Raw genomic sequence first — 23,396 nt, forward strand, 5'->3', positions numbered from 1 at the left:
AGCAGTATATATTCGAACAGTACTTTTTAATGCTGATATACCAGAGCCATTTCATAAGCATGTGCTGTTTTTCCTGTTACCTTCAGGTACTCATCACTGAAAAACAGCCACCTCTGATGTTGTGCTAGCTGTTAAACAATGCGCAGGAACATCCCCAGTGGCTTTGGCTGGGGAAGGAAGGGAAATGCAACAAGCAGGCTGACTTCTCTGCTGTGTGAAGCACTGTTGAAATCAGCAGAAAGGAGCTAAGAAATCTGTCTGACGCCCTGTTAAAACCAAGAAACTGTTACTACACGAGGCCTCTTGACAGGGTATCAGAGTGCACACACTGAAACAAGTTGCTTCATGGGCAGCCAGATGTGTAAACCCTCTTCCAATGTCCCTACCCCCATGAGTTCATTAACGTCTAATAAAAGATGGGCTTATGAGCACTAATGAGAACTCTCTGCTCTGCCTGACTGCCTATTTTCATGAAATTTATAGGAACACAATAGCTTTCAATAGCTTTGGGACCTCTTCCACCCTACCAAGGATAGGTTAAATTACCCAGTGGGTTCAAAGCTCAAAGGAGGAGCCCTTGACAGATTGACTGATAGATGGGCCCAGGCACACACTTACAAACAGCTTGATTGTACAAGTCTGATTTCCTTTGGAAAGAAGAAGTAGTGGTTTTATTGGTCCCAGCCAATAGATGGAATAACTTCTAGCAAATTGTCTCCTATTGCTTTCTTAAGATGTTGCTTTAATGAAAACCCGATGGTAAAGCACCTTCTGGATTTTGAAGATGTCACTTTAATGCTTCCCTGGGCAAAGTGTCCTTGCTGAGCTTGAGAATATCACTATGATACCATCAGTGGTGAAGATGGTACAGCTGCCAGTGTGCTGAAAGCAAAAGTCTGGAAAAGAAGGAGAGCTTTTCAGAAGCATGTCCTTCATTTTAAAGGGCAAGGCCATGGCTTTGAGAAGCCGAACAATTTCTCTGAAGTACAATTTTGTTTGTGCTGCAGGGGTATTTACTGTTCTAAGGTTTCCTGGCATTTAGGTGGTGTCGGTAGAACAGATTTACATAAAAAGGGGGGAAAATAATCAAACCTTCAAAGGAGCTTTAAAAGGACAATATCCCAACCCACTGTCTGTTTGGGGGATTTTATTTGGACAGAGCTGTTGCTGAGCCTTTTGTGACCAGATATTTGTACGTGTTTTAGTGAATGTTTGCATGGCTGTGCGCAGGAGATAATATAACTGACAGGCTAGTGATGACGGATTCCTGCAGCACAGAGGATGCAGGGAGTTCAGGAATGGGGCTACATCCTCTCCAGTATGACAGCACCATCTTTTCTTTTTTTCCTGCAATGTCAACTGCAAGATGTTCCCCATTCACAAATGGGTGGGTGCTAAGGTCCTGACAGGCTGGGCCCGGAGGTAACTGCCCTCCAGACTCCCCACAGATGCAACCCATGCCCTCTGATTTGTTTTCTAGAAGGTTTACAAAAGCCAGAAGTCTTACACAAAGCTGAGGTAGGGAAAGAGGACAAAATGAATAAAGAAGCAGGCCAAATTTAAGTAAGGCAATGATTAGTATTTGGAAGATATGGCTTCTGCTCCAAGCTGTGTAATGAGGTGCTGCTACCAAACCATGATGACTCAGTGTTCCTCAGTTTCCTTGTCCATACACTGAGCAAGGCAAGGAGGCTGATTTCACCTGAAAAAAAGCTTTAAGAGCCGCTGACAAAGCTGCAGAAGAGCAAAGAATTGTCTACTTCACCCAGTGGAGCACCATCCTTTTTAAAGCCATCTTTTCTCCCCTTCTTCATTTTGTGGGTAAAGGTGAGTAGCTTTACATTGCTGGTACACCAATGGGTACAGGAAGGAACTGCAGTTCCACTTTGCACTTAACTGCTCTTTTCTATGGGCAGGAACAGATGTGTGCACAATTGGCTTAAGTGTTTAAGGCATGTCTATAGAAAACAATGTCTAATTGTAGAAAGCTACAAGAACAGGAGAACAGAAGAAGAAAAAGGAAAATAAGAAGAAAAAAACCAACCCACAGTCAGAAGCATACACATACAGGGAGAAACCCTTCTGCAAAATTTCTATGCCAGCTTCTGCAACCCTCAACCAATTCTTTTTAACACCAACTTGCCAAAATAAACTATAGTTTGCATTTTCAGTGGTTGCTTTTTTGGCTGTAATTTTCCCTACGCTCACATCTCTAAATACATTTGCAGGAGGGGAAATGAATGTGTGCGCCCTTCCTGGTAGCAAATCCACTAACTTGTCTCTGCACTTCATCAGGCTGTGAAAGGCAGACTTCACACCGTGAGAAACAGCCCAGGATAAATCAGCCCATTCACTGTCTTCATTCATCTATTGAACATCTTTTGCATGTGTTCAGATTGTATTGTGGCGTAGATAACACTGAAAGACTCTTGAACATTGGCTTTTAATTGCTGGCTGTTACACTGTTCAGCTTTCAGAGAAGTAACATGATTCCTAAAGAAAATTCCAATATGCAAACACCACATTGATGGTAAGAGGGTGTTTAAGACTTAGGTACTTGGACTGTTCTCGAGGAAACCTTCCATGGAGGCCTTGGTCCAAAGGCCTCTGGAGTCTGAGTAGGCTTTGGACCAAATCCTAAATAGTTTCGTGGGTACACCCTGGTTTCAGACCTCATCTTTGTACCTCTGGAGAATTATGAATTTTCACACTGGAGACAAAATCTTACCCCCTCCAGGACCAGACTGCCCTCACTGGCTGCAGAAGGTCCTGCTGACTATGAAAGCAGTTGCTTACATGGACAAGAGACTGTTAAGAGACTGGTTCATGCATTTTACCTGTCCTATAATGTGTGGAAAAAGAACCAGACACAACCACAGAAAAAAGCACGCACTACAGCCTGTCAAGAAACCCTACCAAATCTAAGCATTTCTGACATGCTTTTGCAGTGGTAATTGACCATTTGGATTGTGGATACCCAAACTGTAATTTTTCAAGGACACCATCTGATGAATGTGAGGTTTTCCCTGGATTTCCATCTTCACTCTGAAGGCAAAATCTATGTGGTCTATGAGCTCTGCTGGCTCATGTGATTGCAGTGGGCTCAGCCAAGGGCCATGTATTCGTTTGTGATCTGCCTGGAGCTGGTAAAGAACTGATATAAGATCAGCAGATCTGTGTCCTGGACCAACATGTCTTTCTCTTTTTCAAGGGTGCAGGAGAGGACAGTCTTATCACAGTCTATTCGGCCCAAGCTTCATATCTGGTAGAGCAGCCCATGTGCTTCCCTGAAGTGCTGTGAGGTGGATTTAGTCCTGCAAGCTATTTGCTTATTTTCCTGCATTTGATGGCAGGATCTGGAAAACAGCTACTAGGAATAATGGAAACTTCAGGGTCGACTGGCTTCAGGAGTTTACATTGAACATTTTGCAGGCAGGAGGACCAACTTATCAAAACAAGAGTCAGGTGAAGACTGGCACTACTAAATGACAACACTTGTGATAGCTTTTTCCCATTCTGCTAATTGAAATAGCAGCAGCAGATACATACACACCCACTAACGTAATCCTTTTTCCTGTAAGCAATGGAAAAGGTCTCATACAGCATACTGTCTTGCACACTTAATCTTCACTGCACCCTGAGCTACAGGAGGAACAGATCTCCCTTGCTCCAAAGCAGGCAGTGATGTCCCAAAGAAGGCAATAGTTATGGCCAAGGTAACCCAGGCTGTCAGAGACAGAGCAAACACTTGAATAAAAGTTCAGGCTGGACCTTTAACTTCTGGGCTGTCCTTTTCTGTTCATAACAGCAGCAAGTGACAGAAGGAGCCCAGCAACATTCACCAGCTTAATAACAATCATTACTATGCTAGGAGACTGGATGGATAATGCAGTCCCAAAGCATGGACATGAACTAATGTCATCAGCATTGGTATAAATAGGGTGTCTGCATTTAATTAATAAATAATAGGCTGCAATGCTAATCTCCTTCTGCTAACTCTTTTCTAAAGGTGCAATCTATTAATCACATGTCACTGCCAGCCTGGTCACTTCTTTTTTTAGATTCAAGACAGAAAAAAATAGCTAGAAATAAATGGATCCTAAATACAGCAGGGCAATTGAATAGCACAGCTAGCATTATGATCCACTGCTGATTTCAATCCTTAGCTACAAGTTTTTCCCCCTAAGGATGGATATAATACTTTAAAGAGAGAATGAAGTCTTGCAATGTTGTTAAAGGTCAGCATGTTACTAATGTCTGTAAAACGGATGATTTTTTTCCTCTGATTATTTGCCCATGGAAATCCTGTCTCTCAACATGCAGTAAGACCCATTTCTGTGGGCGTTGGCTAAGGCAGGTGAGATGTTCTTTTTGGGATGGGGACAGCACAGCTTTCTGAAGAGCACTGGAACTCTCTCACCTGTCTGGCACATGGTAAGACTAGGAAGCTAGAAACTTAAGGAGAAGAAACATTTGTGCTGGTATGGAAATGTGGTAAGAGGGAAATGAGAGCGCTGCTCATATAGAATTCATGCAAATTTCTTCCTCTGCATCTGAATATCCACTTTCTAGGAAGCTTTCCTGTCAATGCTCTGAATGAACTTCTTAGACACAATGCAGATTTTCACCTGTTCGGCTTCAGGATTATCAACCTGCTGTGCCTTTTCTAGGGTCTCTTTAGCAAAGCCTGGGAAACTTTGCCCCAGCAAAACATAGCCGCTCGGGGTTTTGTGTGCAGGAGGTAAGGGGGAGGCATGCGTATTTAGGTCAGAAAGCAAGTTTTCATCCAAATTATTTTGGTTGGAAAATATATCCTACTGTGTCTAGTTGTTAAACATAATTGATTGCAAAAATGTGTCCTTACTAATTGAACTGATTTTCAAAATGATTAAAAGCTTTTCAGAAAGTTCATCTCCACAATTCCAACTTGTTTGATATCAAAGTTGTGCTGAAGCCTCAAAAGAGTCATTCTCCGGCTAAATTTCTTTATTCTTCAAATACAAGTGAGATGCCTCAGCACAGAACATCTGGGTGAAATTTTACAGTTTATGCGAGAGGTTAAGTGAGATCTAACAATTCCTTCTAGATCTAAAACCTATTCATTTCCTTTTAATCTAGCCAGAAACACCAGAAGAATGGCTAGTGCTCTGGTGTTTTGGCCTTTCCTCTCAAAGTCCAAACTTCAATAATAGAACATTACAGGCCCTAATAAAAACCACATTGCCTGTAATACCAGGGCAGAGTGCTGGATCACACGCTGAGATCAAGGAGAGACAGGGATAAATTCAGCTCATTGCAAACACTGGAGAATATACTTGCATCAGGATTTGAATTTCTGTTGTAAGACATGATGTTTGACCCCTGTTTTGTTCTAGGTGGCTCTGGGCCCTTTGAAGAGTTGCCTCTAAAGAGACAGCTGGTACTTAGGAACTGTTATATCCCAGTTTTCTCCTGCTCACTTGCTTCTCCCACAGTACCCAGGGACCTGCCTTGCCTGCAGCAAGTGGCGCGGTAGCATAGTAGTCTCCCTGTCAGTGTGATGTGTCTCTCCAGCATCTGCTGAATCTCAGGTTCTTTTCTACTAGCAAACTTGTCCACCAAAGACAGCTTCTTCACCTTAGCTGCGACCAAATAGCACATGGTGTGACTGTGCAGGAGGAGGGTCCTTGTCAAGAAGGTCCTAAGGTCTTGTGTATGTTACTCAGGAAGTCACTCGCTTTGTCTCAGAGGATGTGTCCCCAAAAGGAGCTTTGCTTCAAGGCCATCCTTAATGTTTCCTTTCCCCAGGTAGACCCATAACTCCACGGCCCCTGGCCTGATGAATTAGTTTCACTCCCAGTTGTGCAACCCAGAACAATGCCTTTTATTGCATCTGGGAAGACACTGCATGACAGGTGCACATCCAGACGCTGTGTCTGGTCTTCTCTTTAGAGAGTAAGCTCTTAAGGAAAAGAGGGCTTCCATCTGTTCTGTATTGTGCAATGAACCTGGTGTCATGGTTCATAACTGGTCTCCCGGGCACTGCTGCAAGATAGATAGTAAATAATTAGATTTCTGATCTAGGGAGTGGAGAGACTGCTTTGGTTTAGTCCAATCTCTAAAGTCATTAAACTCATTCTATCTTCATTCCCCCTTGCCTGAAGTTCTGGCCCATTCTCCCACATCTCTTCTTCACTAGCTGTTTTTAATAATAATAGTCGTAGTCATTGTGGGGGGAAAAAAAATATAAATCCAAGAAAGCAACTCATCCAACCTACCTTACATTGTGGCAACATAATTTCATGTTAATTGGATAGCTGCTTATAAGTGTCAGTAGTTTGTGGTTTATAATCAATGCATCTGGCAATTCATCAGTGACTCAAGAGATGGATAAAATAAAGATTTGGGAGAATTAATTACCATTCATATGGCAGCTCATGGGAGGGAAGTAGTTTACTAACTATGAATTCCTGCTTACTAGGTTTGATGCTACCAGAAAGCATCCCTCCACTAAGGCCAGTCCTAACACATTTGAGATACTTATCTCTTATTTTTAACAAATATTCTACTCCTGTTCATTGGGCAATCTGGAATTGTATTATGAAACAAACCTTTTCTAACAGGACATGTCTTGCTGTAGTTCCCACAAGCATGAACAGGCAGTGTCTCTTACAGGGATGAGTCTAAGTTGACTCCACTGTAAAAGTGTGAGGAATCAGCCCCACAAAGTTGTCTCCAACTATTTTTCAAAGGGAATATTTAGACACACAAGGCCCATTGACTTTATGTGAGATTTGAGCAGTGAAACACATTTGACACTTTTGAACATCTCTATATATCTAACCAAGTTACTTCTGTGGAACTAATGATTAGAGAACCTGAGCACCTCATAATCTTTAATGTATGTATCCTAGCAGCACCAATGCTATTTTATAGAAGGAAACTGAAATCAGAGCAAGTTGTTTGGCCAATTTTGTATGTATTAGACAGTCAAAGATAATATTAGGCATCAGTTAGAAATGGAGTAAGAATAACAACCTGACCCTGAGTAACCTCTTCAAGGTCAAGGTGAAAATCTGTGACAAGGCAAGTAGTTAAGCCTCAGTCTTCCAAGCTGCAGTCTATTGCATTGCATAGAGCTTTCTCTTCCTCTGTGCAGGATCAGGCGGCAAGACTGTCCTTAAAATTGAAAAGAAAGGAAACAGTCCCTCACTAATTGAAGCCAACTGTTTATCCTCCCTGGGGGAAAATGTTTCAGTGCAGTGCTGCCTTGAAAATTACCTCTCTACAAATGATATTACAAGGGGCCGTATTCATTTTCCATCACAGATTCCAAAACAAGCTGGTTTTAAAGATAAAAATATTTTTCTTAATTATGAAAACACATTTTAAAGTCACTGACGTTATGCACTGCTTTTAATTTAAAACTTTTTTTTTTTTTTGAGTTCACTTTCTGCTATGAGAATGGGAGTGGTATCAAACCCAAATACAAAAAAGAAAATGGAAATTGACTTTAAAGAGGAATTAAAATTGATCAGATTATCTCTATTGCTCAGTCTGATTGGGATACTACCCCTCTTATCTTCCCCTGATATTATGAAGCAAACAGTAATGGAAAAAGATGCCTTCCGTTTTTAGGACAAACCCCAGCATCTCCTAGAATCCACAGGTTTTATATAGCAATTTTTATTCATAGATCTTAACTAGGGTTTCAGAACGGTGAAGTATCATCGTTCATACAATACAGATAGAAAACTGTGGCCTGAAAAGGTGAAAGTTGCGATTCATCTTACCTCTTTTCAGGTGTCTAAAAGTGAGATACCTAAATCTGAGTTAATTGGCGCAGGTTCATTCTGGATTCACTGAAGAGAGAGAGAAGGGAAACTTCTGGGCATCATTTATCCCATCCATCTTAGGATGGGGTAGATCACAGTTTGGAAGCACCTCTCTCCCTCCACTGTCCATAGGCAAAGCCTAGATGACTAACTTAGACTATACGACTAATATTTAGGTGCTAAAACTAGGCAAAGGGAATCCTGCCTGAAATAACATTGTAAGGACAGTGTTATAGAAGCCCTATTTAAAATTTCTTCTGTCACTAAGTTCAAGGCTCCTAAGACAACCAGTTTCTGGGTAAAAGCACCAGATACAGTTTACTCAGAGAGCTAAATTGTTTACACAGGGATTTTCTACTTCCCAAACTGATTTTGTGTCCGTAGTGCAGAATAGATATAGCAACTGGAAAATGCTGTGTATGCCACGGAGAAAAGTTTTCTTGACCTCCAGTATCTCCTGAGTCTTGAAACTTCTTGCAAGCTGTGATACTACCATCTGGAATCTTAGCAGGCAAGGGGCAAAACCCTCCTCACTGAAATGCCTGCTCAGAGAAGACAGAGTTCAGTCTGCATTGAATCGGCAGGGCTGATCCAGTCTTATTTTAAATTGCTTAGTTATAACCCCTGTGTGCCAAGACCTGAGGGTACTGACTGCAGTCCAGACATTTTCTAGCTCCTATATCATGCTAAAACTCACTTTCCAGAAAGACCCTGGATTACTCTAGTCAAAGATCTTTGCAAGCATGCAGTAAACAAGTGACAGTCACGGAGAAACGGGCACACAGCAATACGTGCTGAATGCTGGACTCAGCTGTACCCTGGCAATAATTTAGGCAGCAGTATAACTGTATAAACTGTACTAGATCTGGAAACAACAAACTTATTTATCTGGAGCCAGGGTTATAAAAGTGGTTATAAAAGATATTTGATTGACGCTGATTACAGTTGGGGTTAGATGAATAAACAAACACACATTAATTACATGTGTACATCAGATGCATGCAACTGTAAGTTGCCAGGAGGAACTGAAGTTCAGACCTAGAGTAATGATGTCAGGCACGGGAATAACTCTGGATGCCTTATAACATTTTGTGTTTTTAACTATAAAATATGTCTCCTTTTATCCCGATTCCAAGTGACCTACAACACAACGAGTTTTCTGCCAGATGGCTCAGTTTCCTTTGTACTAATTCTTCTTCTTCATTCTTCCTTACATCACATTTTGCATCAGACCTCTTCTAAGACCTCTGCCTTCCTGGTGCAGCAACCAGCAGCAATGACATTTTGACATGGGGTGAGAAACTGGATGTTTCAAATTACAGGCCTTGTCCAGGGATTGCCTGTGCATTTTTATTGAAGTATCACTGGAAAAATACAGAAGTGCCCACAATGCAGAAGTAAAGACAACACCAAACGCCTCATACCTCGCTCACTGCTGACTGTATAGAGGGATATTGGTGCATGACCTCTCTGGGAGCTGGGCTTGGACTTGGTCTGAGAACATTTCAATCCTTTGTGAATGTCAGACGAAATGCACAAGGAAGAAGCTTGGAAAATCAACAGAACATGAAATCTGTAGGGTATGAGCATCAGTCACTCTCACTTTATTCAACATCTGGCAGAAAAATTGCCTATATGTTCCCTTTCCCCCAAATGTTTCTCCAAAAGAACAGTGAAACATGTCCATTTTTTAAAGAAATGCCCCTGTAACCATAACTACAAGTATGTCAATAGAAAAATACATAATAAATGGCTCGACTTTTTTGTGAGACAGTTCATTAGAAACTTCATTTGTCTACATGGATTGCACTTATTCAGCTATATTCTAATAAAATGCACATTGCTTCCAATAAAGGGAATGCATTTACTATTGATGTGCTATAAACTACTATACAGAGAGGTGTTATTATATCCCTGTGTAATAACAAGCCAATTATAATGATCAGCAAAACCTTTACAATAAAGTCAATGCATGAGGAGTGATTATCATAATGCATTCTAACTGCTCAGTGCCATAAATGCTTTGCAATTAATTGTGGAGCATATCTATATATGCATTATTAATGCTGTATAAAAACCCATTGACAAGCAACCTTTACATTAAAAAAAGATACTAGGATTGTAATGTGTCCCTGAGTTCACCTAGGAGCCTGAGTTGTTTACAAAGGCGGAATTTTTTATAGGATTACATTTTTTATTTTCTCCACTCTCTTCCTCCCACCACCTCTCATATTCTTGAAAAACCTCCAAATAACACTGTAGCATGAGGGCCCTCGATCATCCACTGTTTGATTTTTGGTCCTATACACATCATCTTGGGCACAGCTACAGGCTTTCACTGGTGTCCTAACCTATGACACTGACAGCCTGACATGGAAAAATGCCAAAGGCACTTGCCGCAAGTAATGAGCAAACAAAACGTATCATAACCTAAGCAGGCAGTGCAGGAAGGGTGAGAAGGAAAAGGGAATCGAAGTTACATAATTGATCAAAAGTCGTGTGGTAGCAGAGAACAGAACTGGCATCAAAACCTCAAGGCAATGAGCTTCCCAGCCTCTCCCCAGGCTCTGCTCGAGACTCTCTTTCTTGTCAGTAAGACTATTAGGTTACTGATGTTTTATGAAAAATGTGCAATATGTTGTGTATTTTTTCCCCTTTTTTCCCTTAATACTTGATTTTAAAAGGTTGTCCTTAGGACATGTGCTAGAACACAGTGTCCTGTGGATCTTTTCCAGTTCCTGTTGACAGGCATACTTCCATCGATTTCAATCATGATTGAAAGGGCAGACATGAAGAAAAGTTTGATGTCCCTTGTATTCTTTCAGCTGGTGAGTATGGAATGGAGCACATCAGGCTTCAACAATCATTGAATATAGAACACTACACATGAGGGTCTGCTGCAGCCTTTTTTCTCCCCTAGAATAAAGTTTTACCAGACAGTGGAGGGCACAAATGGGGTCATCCAGGGCCACTTTGAATTAACTGATCTATTTGCATGCTGCTACTTTCTGCGGCTTGAAAATACAGTCTTGTGAGGACAACAGTGTTAGCTGTCAGTAGGGTCACGCAATTGTGAATTTCCTCAATAAATCAGATTTTCATTTTCCATTGACTGTAATCAGCCCCACAACAAGCAACAGCTAGAAAGAGAAGATTTTCATGTGTACTAAAATGTTCTTTCTAGATGAGTTTTATCTTACCGCCAAAGGAGAAACACTATAGATTTTCACAGATATTCAGACCTGGGATTAAATCCAAGGGACAGGTTTCCTTTGAGCCTAGTGGTTTTGAGCACTGCTGTAGAAGGTTCTATCACACACAATGGGGTCTAAAGCTTGGCTCTGCTTTTTGAAGACTGTGGCTTCACCTGAACTGAGAGAAAGCAATGATGTCCAAATCTGGGTGACGTTCTTGATTCTGCCCTGGACTCCATGTGTCCCTGTTCACATGGGGACAAACCCAGGACATACAGGAGAAAAGGGGCCAGGGTGATGCTCAAGACTGTGCAGTATCTGAGGTAGCCTTTGTGATCTTAGGCCCAGCTCCCTTCCCTTGACTAGATAGAGAGGTGAATGTGTTTCGAGGCACTGACATCTCTCCCTCCCAGTACTATAGCATCTCCAACGGCCATTCCTCAGGAGCCCGCCCTATCAATGACACCAAGGTTTTCTGCTGGTTCTGACACTTCCCCAGCCTCTGAGGCAAGAAACCTGTCTCCCAGTTTGTATCAAGATCTTCTGGTTAGATTCATCATATTACTTTTTTTCCTTTGACTCATGAGCTCATCTCCTCTCCCACTGGATTTTTTAACAGAATATTAGACTATTTTTAAACAATTATTCCTTCTCTTTACCCTTCACACAAAGATACTGCAACTCTGCACCAGGGTGTTGTTTAATATCGGATATATAATTAACAGAGAAAAGAGATTCAGGTTTGGGTGTGGAGGCATTATTATTTTTTTTTTAATTCCTTGTGCCAGAAAAGTCAGAACCCATTGATTAATCATGTCTGAGGAAAAATTTCAGGAGAAGATGTATAACACTTAGAAGGAGGTTTTGGCATGGAGATAGAAATCTTTCAAACTGTAAGGGCATATAAAAAGGAGGAGAAATGTTGTTTAAACTGTTATGGGCATTAAGGAAAAGAAAGGAGAGTTTGAGGCCCTGGGTGTGGTAAATGATTTGTCCAGAGGTCACCTCATAAAACATGAAGACAGAAGTTGTTACTGTCCAACTAGTAGTCTTAGCCTTGCAAGTGCAATGCTCACAACAAAGGTGACCCAAGCTACAAAAGATTGGGGTGAATCATACTGGGCTCATAGCAATGTTGAAGGAGTTAATGGGTATGCATTCATGGAGAAGTAAGCTTGGATCTTTTACCCTGCTGTGAGAAGGGAGAACATTATCTGTCTTCCTGAGGTGTTTGCCAGGGCCACCTGCCTGCTCCTGCTGGATGGGTGTGGGAACCATAAAAGAAAAAGAGATGAACAGTTGAAAAAGCTGTGGCAGGCCACATAAAGGTAGGTTGTGTGGATTACCATCTGGAAACAGGACATTCCTTCAGCCTGCTTTCCAGCTTCTGGGATAGGAAGTCTTTTAAAGAAGCCCACCAAAGGTACCAGATAGGGAACTGCTGGTAAAGAAGCTTCCAAGGAGATTGACGTGCCAGGCAACAGATGTGGTTCAGAGACAAGGGAGAGATGAGAATTACAAAGGGACAGCTCTGGTGCATGCATCGTCCCAGACTTCAGGACTTCTTGCACACAGCCATAGCCTAATCTCCAGCAGTGCAGGAAAGAAGATGCTGACCTCTGCCAAAATTACCATCTCTTCATCCTTAACTCTCTACTTCAGACCTTTCCAGTCTGAAGGTCTGAGCAAGCAAATGTAATCTTTGCAAAGCACTTCCAAGGAAGAAGGAAATTGCTCCGTGTTTCATAGTTGTACCAGTGTAAAGGCAAACTAGGGTGAAAACAACCAGTCTTGCTTGATTGCAGCACCTAAACAGGCCTGGATCTGGCTGGTACCTGGATGGCAAGCTTTCTGAGAGGTTTTGGCCATCTGCAAAAGCCACAGAATTCTGATCAGTTAAATGGAAAACAGCTAAATGCCAAATAGTTACTGGGACTTTGGGCTGTTTGTCACAGATAAACCCTGCCAACAGAGAGTTGGAAATGGCCTGAATGAAATAAGAAATAGATTCAGACTTTTGTCCCAAAGGAAAATAGGGCTTAGAAATTGTGGAGAGGCCATTCTGGCCCCATCATCATTGCTAAGTTGATGGAAGGGAAAAAAAGAAACAGATCATAGTGCGTGAACAAGGCACCACTGCTTTTCTGTTTACTGTAAATGAATGCTTGGACATTTTTCTCTGAAGCTGGAGTAAACCATAACCAGGCAGATAAATTCAGAGCCTGCACATCGAGTAACAAGTAGAGAAATGATGCAAGTCAGTTGCAATATGAAGTGCAAACCTTCCAGCTGCTGCTATCACCTCCCCCAAACAGCAGACAAAAAAAACACACACTGCACATGCTTTCCCAAAACATACCCCCCAAAAAACTGGCTTGCAAGCACAAACACAGACAAAAGCTTTAGTAGATTTGTGAAGTCTTGCATGCAGAAAATGCTACAATGTGATGAACTGCACACCCCTGTAAATCTCTCAACACCCTTTTTGTATGACACTGCACCCTTTCAACTGAACCACTTTGGACTTCGCCTTTTTATTTTCTTTTGCCCAGGAACCTTCTCTATCTCTTCCATAAAATGCAGGATGACCCCAAAAACACCACAAAGTGTTTCTTGGTAGAGACGTTAACACTGGGCCTGGGTAGCACACTCTGGGCATCTTTGCATGCCTTTCTTTACGGACCTTCCTCTGTCCTTTGAGAGGAATGTGGGAGCAATGGAGCATCTAAGCATCACTAACGGAGTACAACTAGAGCAGCAGGAGAATCTTTTCCTTTTAAAAAATGTTACTCCCTGTACAACCTAGTGGGACCTTGGGGCTGTGTTTATCATAGGTTAACCCTGCCAGCTGCAGTGTGAGTTGTCTAGTAGGAGCTAGAGATATTGTGGATAAAATAAGAAACAGCTCCAAACTTTTGCCCCAAACCACAAAACAGACTTGAAATCTTTCCGTAAGTTTCCAAAACTTTAAGTCACTGATATCTAAAGACTATTTCTAGAGCTGAATATGAAACAAGAAACCAAAAACCCCCATCAACAACAACATGAAAATAATATAAAATTCTATCAGTTTAATTGAGATTTGTCATGTTCAGAATTTAATGTGGAGTTATAGCTTACATCCCTAAAACCATACTGGACTACCTAATCTATGGTGTAGTAGTTTCTTTATAGTCAACCTAAATTTTGGACAACACAAAAGCCAATGAGAGTTTTTAAAACACCCTTAATAGAGCTAGAGTTACACTCCAATTTTTCAGAATGAAATACAGAATTGTTGCCTTTTTATCACATTCTATCAATTCTATTACTGCTGAAGTCTCTATGAAATGTCAAAGAACTCTTTACCAGCCAGGTATTTGAAGCTTCATGAAGCATTTTGCAGAAGGAATATCCCTGTACAACTTTTTATATATACGTGCACAAGCAGGCAAGAATGCAAAATGCAAAATTTTCCCATTGATTTAGACTGTTTCCCTAGAGAATGTACTGAGGATACATTCATTTCTAGTTCCTGTGAAATATGGGAAATGTAAATAATGCCAGTTTTTATTGAAAAGGATTGCAGGATTTGTCTTGCTCTTTGTTCAATATGGGGATTAATGAACAAAATAATAAACCCCAGAAAAACTAATAAGGGGCACTCAGCATTTCCATTTTGTTGGGTTGGGTGTAATTTGTGCCAAGCAACATTTTGAATTCGTCCCCAAACCTAGATAGTCTAATTGTCCAAATTCTCACTCACATGGACTAGATGCTAACACATCTGCTTTTGGTTCAATTGGGAATCAAGACAGGAAGGATTAAATACCAACAAAATCCAGACTCCAGAACAAGAGAAAAAAATGCTGAGCAGGATCTGGTTGCAGGGTAGAGTAAATTCTGAACTCCCACCAGCTTTGGGTTGAGGGATAACTTGCTGGAAAAGTCAAAGATTCATGTTTTAGCAAAGGGCAGGTATTTGCCCCTATATAAAACAGAATCTCACTTCCTCAAGGATACTGCTCACTATTTCCAGTAAAAGCCTTCTTGCAAACTACAGTTTCAAAGAACACTGCATTTTTTCTTTCATACATTGACCTGGCACCAAAATTCCCCATAAGCCAGAAGAGAGGTGTATTCAGAGTGTGGGCTTTGAGCAGACTGAAGATCTGTACTGTGTGTGCAGAAGAGCTGCTTCATCTTCCAAGCCCCTCTGTTCTCTCACGTCCCATACTGATACACAGACACAGTATAATAAGCTACAACTTAGGTTCCTTTGCTGTTGAAGTTGACCTTTATCTTGCAGCCCTAATGAAGCCTTTTGATGTGCTCCTAAGATACATGGCCCCCTTTTTAGCATTCTGTTTGCTGTACCTACTTTAACCAGTGGACTTGCAAAGAACCTAAGTTTTCAAACAATGCCTCCCTTGGGTGACAATTGTTCTTCTCTCCCATATTTGCCCTTGAGTCATGCTGTCCTGAAACATCACCAGCCCAGAAGCAGCTTGTGGGGAATTAGGACAACGTGCCTTTCATGCCAATGATGAGTGCACCCACTTGGCTCCTGCATTATGATCACCACTGATAGGAGCAATATGGGAGCAGAGTGGATGATAAAAGATGAAGTTTGTGTGCGTCGGGGTTATAATTAGCTAAAATACAATGGGGAAGGAACCACTGGTGTGGTGGATAATGTGAAATCAAACTGCCACCAGAGCCTTTTGCAGTTCAAACTGCACCGCCTGAAAGCAGCTGCTCTTAGCAAAAGAGTTTGAAAAGGCTTCCCAGAAAGCCAGGCATGCATTCTCTATTAGTGATTCACATTAAAAAACAACAACAAAAAAAAACCCAACAAAAAAAACCCAACCCGAACCCAGTGATTGGGAGCTACATACCCTGTAGGCGCACTAAGCAAATTGGCCAGCCTAATTATTATTTTTTTGTACATCTAATTAAATAGACAAAAGGCTCTCCCTTCACTCTCGCTGTCGGCACGGGTTCCACTGGAATGTGCATAATGTCCCCTCATTTGTCCAGGCAGCTGAGCCTTTGCCTTTTCCCCTAGGAAATCGGCACTGACAACTGCCCATGGCTTACCCACTCCTGCTCAGACACAGAGCCAGATTGCGAGGCAAGGAGGGAAAGAGGGTAAACTGACCTGGTTCTGTTAAAAACCACCAGATGATGCTGTACAATGTGACATGCCTTTGTGGCAGGTTAGAAACGTATCGTGGCCCTTGATAGCAGAAACTTGCCATCCTGGAGCCCATCAGATATTCTGCCCAGTGCTGGCCAAATTCCCTCAAATTTACTTCACAGGGACTCTGAAAGTGCAATATTTATCCCTGAGATTTCTGGCATTTTTCCAGCACTCAGCTCTTCTCCTGCTCTGCAATTACGTGGCACCACAGCCCTTCCTCACAGAGCCTCTGCTGACCTGCTGGTTTCACCACTCTGTAACACCAGCCCTTTAACTACAAGCTACGTACAAAGTCCTCCAATGACTTGAGTCATTGGAGAGTTTCAGCCTCACACTGATGCACTCAAAGCCTCTGGAATTCAAAGCTTTCAACTGAGAAAAGAACACAATTTCAGCACCTTTTGTCTGCGACACATTTTACTACTTTTAAGCAGTTGTTGATGGTTTCCACTAATGCCAGCCTGAAGATAGTTGTTGCATAAAGGAAGAAGAGTTTACGTATGTGGTGGGAATTAAAGAATTTTCACACATCTAAGAGCCACATCATTACTAAATGACAAAATTTACTCCCACACTCATATGATACATAAGCACTAGTGTTTCTGCTGCATGTATCAGCAAAAGCCGCTCTATTTTTTCCTGAAGAGATAGGTGGAGAGCGGAAGGAAGCACCGTGTCATTATATATGCATGTATATATAAATGTACAGACACAAGAAAAGAAAAAAAGAAAAAAAGCGCAATGATAATTTATCCAGCATAACAGACTATCTCACACTTTCCCCATGGGCTTTGTGTTTGCTTTGACAAACCATATCAGTTGTGGTAAAAAACCTTCTACAGGAAACACCTTAACACTGTTGATCTACCAAACAGTCACTCGGCAAAGCCTTCCAAATCTACTGTGCAGTATGGAAAAGCAAAAGACCAGCTCCTGATTTTGGCTACACCTGTACTAATCCCGAATAACTCCCTGTGACTGAGAGAAGTCTTCTGTTTCCACAACAGGTTTATCCAGATAAGCTGATACAGGTGCAGAAAACTGCTACCTTAGAATTTCCTTTTTCCAAAAGCAGAGTTCCTTCAGGCCAAGCGAAAACAACATGGTCAGATAAACCATAATATATCTGCCTCATCCTAGTCAAATTAAACACCTCTGCAGCTCAGCCCAACACAGGTCTGGAAAACCTACATTGCCATCACTGCTGTTAAACTTTGTTAAGTCAGTGCCTGATGCTTCACTTCTTAACAAGGCAGTTATTTGTTTCCCAGGCAATTTCTGGCACCTGCCTGCCTTTTAAAATCAAATAATAATTGAATATGAGGAAAGCGAGACGAAGTAAAGGAGATTTAATAAAGAGAATCTTTGCTGCAGAGGGAATTTCTTTGGCAGTGATTACGTTACTAATTGATCAGCACATTGCCTGAGAGAAGCCAGAGACAACAATTATACTTAGCAGTGTGGTTGAAAGCAATGCAGTCAACTACCTCCTCGGCTCTCGCTGTCCGCTGGTTTCACCTGGATTGGTCTGTTCATCTGTTAGAAAGAGCGAAGAGAGACACATAATTAATGGTGGAATTAAACATTCATGCAGAGTCTTGCTTTGTTTTTTAACCATGCAACATAGTTAGCACCAGAATTTACTCCATGAGGGTGGAAAAAAACCGATTAGTAAGCAAATAAGTCACCACTGAATACAGGCTGCTTCTTAGTCTGAGGTAAATCAGTGTCACCCCATTCACCTGACAGAGGCTCTGCTGAATCACATTGGGAGAGCGGTCTGACTCATTTCACGCAGGCAATGAAATATTAAACACAGCTTTTTAACTTTCTAATAGTTTTCTCTGGAAACACTACTCTGTCAGAGCAGGAATGCTTTGTTAGAACATTGGGATCAGTGAAACTTTAATTGCAAAGATTTCTTGAGATTGGCACAATGAAAAGAAAATGGAAAAGTGAATTCCACCTTCACTGTTCACTGTTAGCTCAGTAAGATAGTCACCCATAACATAACATGCTCCATCTCATCCTTGGGGAATGGGATTTGGATCTGATTTGTCCACATGCTGCAGGAGTGTTGGCCATCGAGTCTTTTTTTTTTTTTTTTTTTTGGGGGGGGGAGGGAAGAGAGTAGGATATGAGTCAAAACATCTTGCTCTGTTTCTTTTTCAAACATCTTTTTCCTTTCTCACATCAGAACGTGAGAAACTATAAAAGCTTTGCCATTGTGCTGTGAATAGGATTTCTGCTCTCCAATTTATCCCTCTCTCCCTCAACGAAAGCACTGGGTAGCATCATTACCCCCAGAGCTGCTCGCTCCCAGGAGAGAGGGCAAAAGATGCCCACAATCATCTTCAGTGGTAGTGCCTAACATTTTGTAAGTGTCCGATGAACAGGGGTGAGGAATGTCCTCCCTGTTAATAGCTGCAGAAGCAGATCGGATCAGAACCAGTTGAGATTTTCATCTGAAAGCCCTTCCCTGCCTCTTCCTCCATGTCACTTAAAGCAATTCATATACTATGCAGATGGACTATTCAATGTAACTTTCTGTGTGTGACCACCCCTGCACCCCTGAGTGGAATGAAAGTATCCCTTAGATTTGGCAACCCAAAAAAAAAAAAAAAAAAAAAAAAAAGCAAGTGCAAACAGTCATCACAAGGAGCAGGAAGTCAGAAGGCAATGGGAATCTTCCAACACATTGCTTCCATTGCTTCCCAATAAAGTCAGACCACAATTTGGCTGATGAGTGTCACAGGTGTCTTCAGGTGATACTATCCCTCCCTTATTTGTGGATAATCAGAGTCGGGCAGCAAGGCTGTTAGTTTTCTCTTTTCTTTTTTTCCTAATTTCCCTTTTTTTTTTTTTGGAAGTAGTTCATAATAATTTAGATTTATTCTAATTGCTCTGCACACATATTTAGTAATAAAAAGTTATCAAGCTGGCTGACAAGTAGGTTAAGATGATGGAGAGCCTAGCAGATCCTGCTGCACTGTTGTCTCTAGAGGAAAATGTACTTAGCCATAAACTCACTACAGTTAGACTCACACTCGGGAAGAAAAGGATCAATGGCTACAGATGCTACTGAGCAATTTCTTCTCTCCTGAATACCTGTATCATCCAACAAACTCCAGACAGTTAAAGTGCTAAAACCAACAAAGAATCTGATACTAGATAAACCTTGTATCAGTCCTTGCTTCTGCAACTGTAAAGACCTGTTGGTCATACACATATCACAAGATACTGGCAAGGCTGGAGGTGATGTGTTAGCAGCAGCAGGATGGACATCCTGCCATAGGTCTCCTGTAACCACATGTGAGCAGGTGGCTGTTACAGACAATTACAGATCTGACAACACACAGGTGAGGAGGCTAACTTATGCCATGTTACTCCAGATGTTTAAAAAGTGTAATTTTAAGCCACTCTTAAGCTTGGTGTCTGAAATTAAAAGGATGACTGATCTTCTGCCGTGCCTGTTCCTCTCCACTAATCATAGAAGTAATCTATGCAGTCAGAGCTGGGTGATATGAACCCCGTCTTGGTTCTCACTTGCAGGATAATGAGCCCAGACTACACAGTTACTGTTCTTTAACTTTCCCCAGCTGTTCAGCCCCTGCGACTGATTTGTGTTTACATCAGGTTGGTGCTGACACCATCCATGTACGCAAGTCAGATGTGAAACCTGTTAACTTTTGACAGCTGCACTCATGCTATAAATTATGGTTTCCTAATGTGGAGGCAATGGCTGATCTAACTCCAGTCATCAGAGGAGAGTGGTCAGGGGTCCCTGGTGCTCAATCCAAGACAGACAGAACCTGCATCCCAAGCAGTCAGTAAGAGAAACAGTCACAGCAGCCAGGAATTTATGGGAGGTGTGCTGCGCAGAGCCCTGGGAGGCAATGTCTGGAGCCCAAAATGGACACAGCCTTGCAACAAAGAACACTCCATAAATCCTCCAATGTAGGTACTGATAAGAACCCTGCTAAAAGCCATGAAAATCCCCACTGAACTTGAGTGAACTTTGGATCCAGCCTTTAGGAAAACAAGACAGAGCTTTTCCTACTTGTTGAGTTGGGTGTGGCTGGTTATCAAAAGGCAGAAGAGATCACCATATCCCTATTAGCTAAAATGAGAGGAGACTATTGCTTGTTTGCAGTTGGTTTGTGGGTTTTGTTTTGTGGTTGGGGTTTTTTTGGGTTTTTTTTTTTGTTTGTTTCTTTTTAGGTTTTTTTAGATTTTTTTAGATTGAGGCATGAGGAAAAAAAGACAATCCCCAAGAAAGGGAAAAAAGAGGGAGGGAACGATCATCCAACAGAGGAAGAAAAAAACTGGGGAAATTAATAAGTAAAAGGCTAGTGTAATTTAATGTATACTATGATTTATACACTTGACAACTTCTTTATAGACCAAAGAGAAAGTGCTGCCTGCACAGAGCCCATAATACAAATTGAGATCATCTTGACATGAAAGACACCAATTATAGGGAGAAACACTGAGAGGAAAATAATTAAGTTTCCTTTCTCTGTCTATGAAACCTTTTTTTTTTTTTTTTTTAATACAGACACCATGGGAGCAAAAGCTAGCACAGCAAGCAGAAAAGGGTTATGTGGGGAAATAAAAGGGCAGAAAGACATACCTTCCCCAGTCTGGGGAAGTGCCTTCTTGTGGAAAAGGGAACTGAGAGGTTAAATCTCTCTGCTTATTTTTCAACCGGGTATTGTCATGGGTTTAATGCAAAGAAACCAAAATTTATACTTCAGATGGTAGTCTTCTGAGTAGTATTTGGGGAATACTGATATGGACAGTTTTAGTATTTGTTCTGTCTTGGTGGACCCTGAGAGTGTGATAGGAGAAAGATTTACCAGTCAGCAGATCTAATCAATACCACAGGTATCCACATGGGAACATAGGAACTACAGAAATGGCTGTGAGGTTTTATTGATCCCTATCACTAGAATTATTCAAAAGAGATTTGTGTACATGGGGAAAGACCTAGGTAGGCTGATGAGCATTTGAACTGACAGCTGGACTGGATGAACTCTGTTAGGCTTTCCTCTAGGATGCTCTACACTTTTGTCCATCACAATGGTCCTTCTTTCCTCTGCCCATGGTGTGCTCTGTGCTCTCCTTTGAAATATGGTCTTGGTTCCTTATTCTGTGTTATCCCTGTTGGGTTGCTACAGTAAAAGAAGTTTACTGTTTTACCATTAGTTAACCCAGAAATACTTTATGTCCCTTTAGCCTACCTCCTATACTTTAAGACCTGACTAAATTTTTTTCTTTATAGAAACTGTGAAGATTCATGACATTATGGTACCAGAATGCCTAATAGTGATAAAACCATTATAAAATCAGGACAATGTTTATCCATTTTGGCCACAAATTTACTTGAAAGTGCCTCATTCAAGAACAATCCATAACAGAGGTGTGCTGAGGACCACTGAGACACAAAGGGGTTTAGGCAAGAGCCAAAAATTTGAGTTTCTGGTTACATATGACAGACCCAGTTCTCAAAGGGCTGGCAAGGGGATGGCAAATCAGAGCTTTACCAACAACTGTGCTCCCAGTGAGGCGTCAGGCGAAGCCTGTGCCTCAGATTCCATCTGTATTGAGAACAATGGGCACTGGATACCATTACAACTGTGAATCGGCCCCGTTTCAGGAACCCCGTTTGGGTTGATGGAGGAGTTAGAACTTCAGATGCATCATGGTTCTTATTTTTCTTTGATTCTTTGCACATTTATCTCTGCCAAAACCCATCTTTACTATCCTTGGAAAAGATAATTGTACCTGTTACACTTCATACCCTTCATTTTGGCTTTTCCTTTCTTTTGCCTAAAACAAACTCATCCAAATAATGCCAGATGTCACCCTCTCGCACCAACTTGCCATTTGCCCCACCCCAATCCTCCCTGGAAGTAGAAACATGACATCATTTTTCATGTCCAATTACAGCCACCGTGGTGCCACTGTTAAAAGACAGCGCAGGTTCTCCTGTCAAAAAGGGTTTGAGTTACAAGAAGCGATGAATTACAGCAAGCCCTTTTTCAATTCTCCACAGAAATGAAATGTCAGAGCTTGCTGCTGTATTTTTCTCAGCAACATCAGCTACAGGCCACTGCAGGAATTAGACAGGGGACAGACGCTTTTCTGCATCATGATTTTTCTTTTCCTAAGGTTGTCGTTTTCTCCCCCACCAACCTTTTTCTGCTCCCTCTGGCTTTGATATTAATTTAAAGCAGGTAGAAGAATCACCAGGGAAAGAAGAGCATGAAGCAGAGACAGCTGATTTCTCATTGTCTCCATCTTTCTCCCTCTCACTGTTCCTACTACACTTTACTTTCTTGTGTCACTTGCTTTTCATTACTCATTAATATACCTGGTGTTTCTAGCCAGGACTAAGGCTCTACCAGGCTTGAAATGAACAAACACAGAGATGAAAAGAAGAAAGCAGGGAGGATGGTGAGCAAGGGAATGGCTTCAAATGTGATCTGAAACAGGAAGGAAAAGTGAGAAGAGGAGAAGACTACTGAAGATCACTGAAACGCCACTAACGGTTAGGAAAATTGTGTCCAAGGTAGAAAAGAGCTGTGTTGGATGTAATATGCTGGTTGTCCTTAAGGAAGAAGTCACTTCAGGAGACAAAAGTGATTCTAGAGCTGTATGATCTGTAAGACCATGGAAGACGACCACAGTGATCACCTAGCTAATAAGAGCCTTTCCACCCTTCCTTAAGGGGCTTAAGAAATTTGAATACTCCCTGAGAACAGATTGGGCAGTTTGATTAAAGCTTTGTATCAAAAACTATGAGGAAAGGTATTCTATTGTAGATGTTTTCTGAAGTTCCCAAAGAGTCAGTCTGGTACAGTGTAAAAAGTAGAGGTGTTAACCTCTGACAAAGCCTGTTTCCAGCTTTACACCGGCCTTCTGGATGAACTTGGACATATCATTACATCTGCCTCTTTCTCAGCTTTCTTTTCTATACAATGAAGATAAAGATACCCTAATGTACCATGAAGGTGGCTGATAAAAAAAAAAAAAAAATATCTTAATGCTGGTGTTAAACAAAGAAAGAAACCAACAAATGTCCAGTCATTTCTAAGCCTGAATTATGTGGACAGATAAAATGGCAAATAAGAAACTCTTTCTTGCTCATTGATGTGTCGTGTTTGGTATTGTTCAGGCATCAGCCCTCTAAATCAATGATGA

At 41.5% G+C, this 23,396-nt stretch overlaps 1 protein-coding gene across 9 annotated transcripts in view; it reads right to left on the minus strand.

Moving 5' to 3' along the window:
* Positions 1 to 23,396, minus strand: part of CELF4 (CUGBP Elav-like family member 4) — a 720,910-nt gene that overhangs the window by 292,320 nt on the left and 405,194 nt on the right. For all 9 annotated transcript variants that reach the window (XM_027784805.2, XM_027784801.2, XM_027784803.2 and 6 more), the window contains exon 3: positions 17,678 to 17,726. In XM_027784805.2, the coding sequence (XP_027640606.2) occupies positions 17,678 to 17,726 (49 nt within the window). The remainder of the gene's footprint in view (positions 1 to 17,677; positions 17,727 to 23,396) is intronic.

The sequence above is a fragment of the Falco peregrinus genome, chromosome Z (assembly GCF_023634155.1).
Source record: "Falco peregrinus isolate bFalPer1 chromosome Z, bFalPer1.pri, whole genome shotgun sequence".
Lineage (NCBI taxonomy): Eukaryota > Metazoa > Chordata > Aves > Falconiformes > Falconidae > Falco > Falco peregrinus.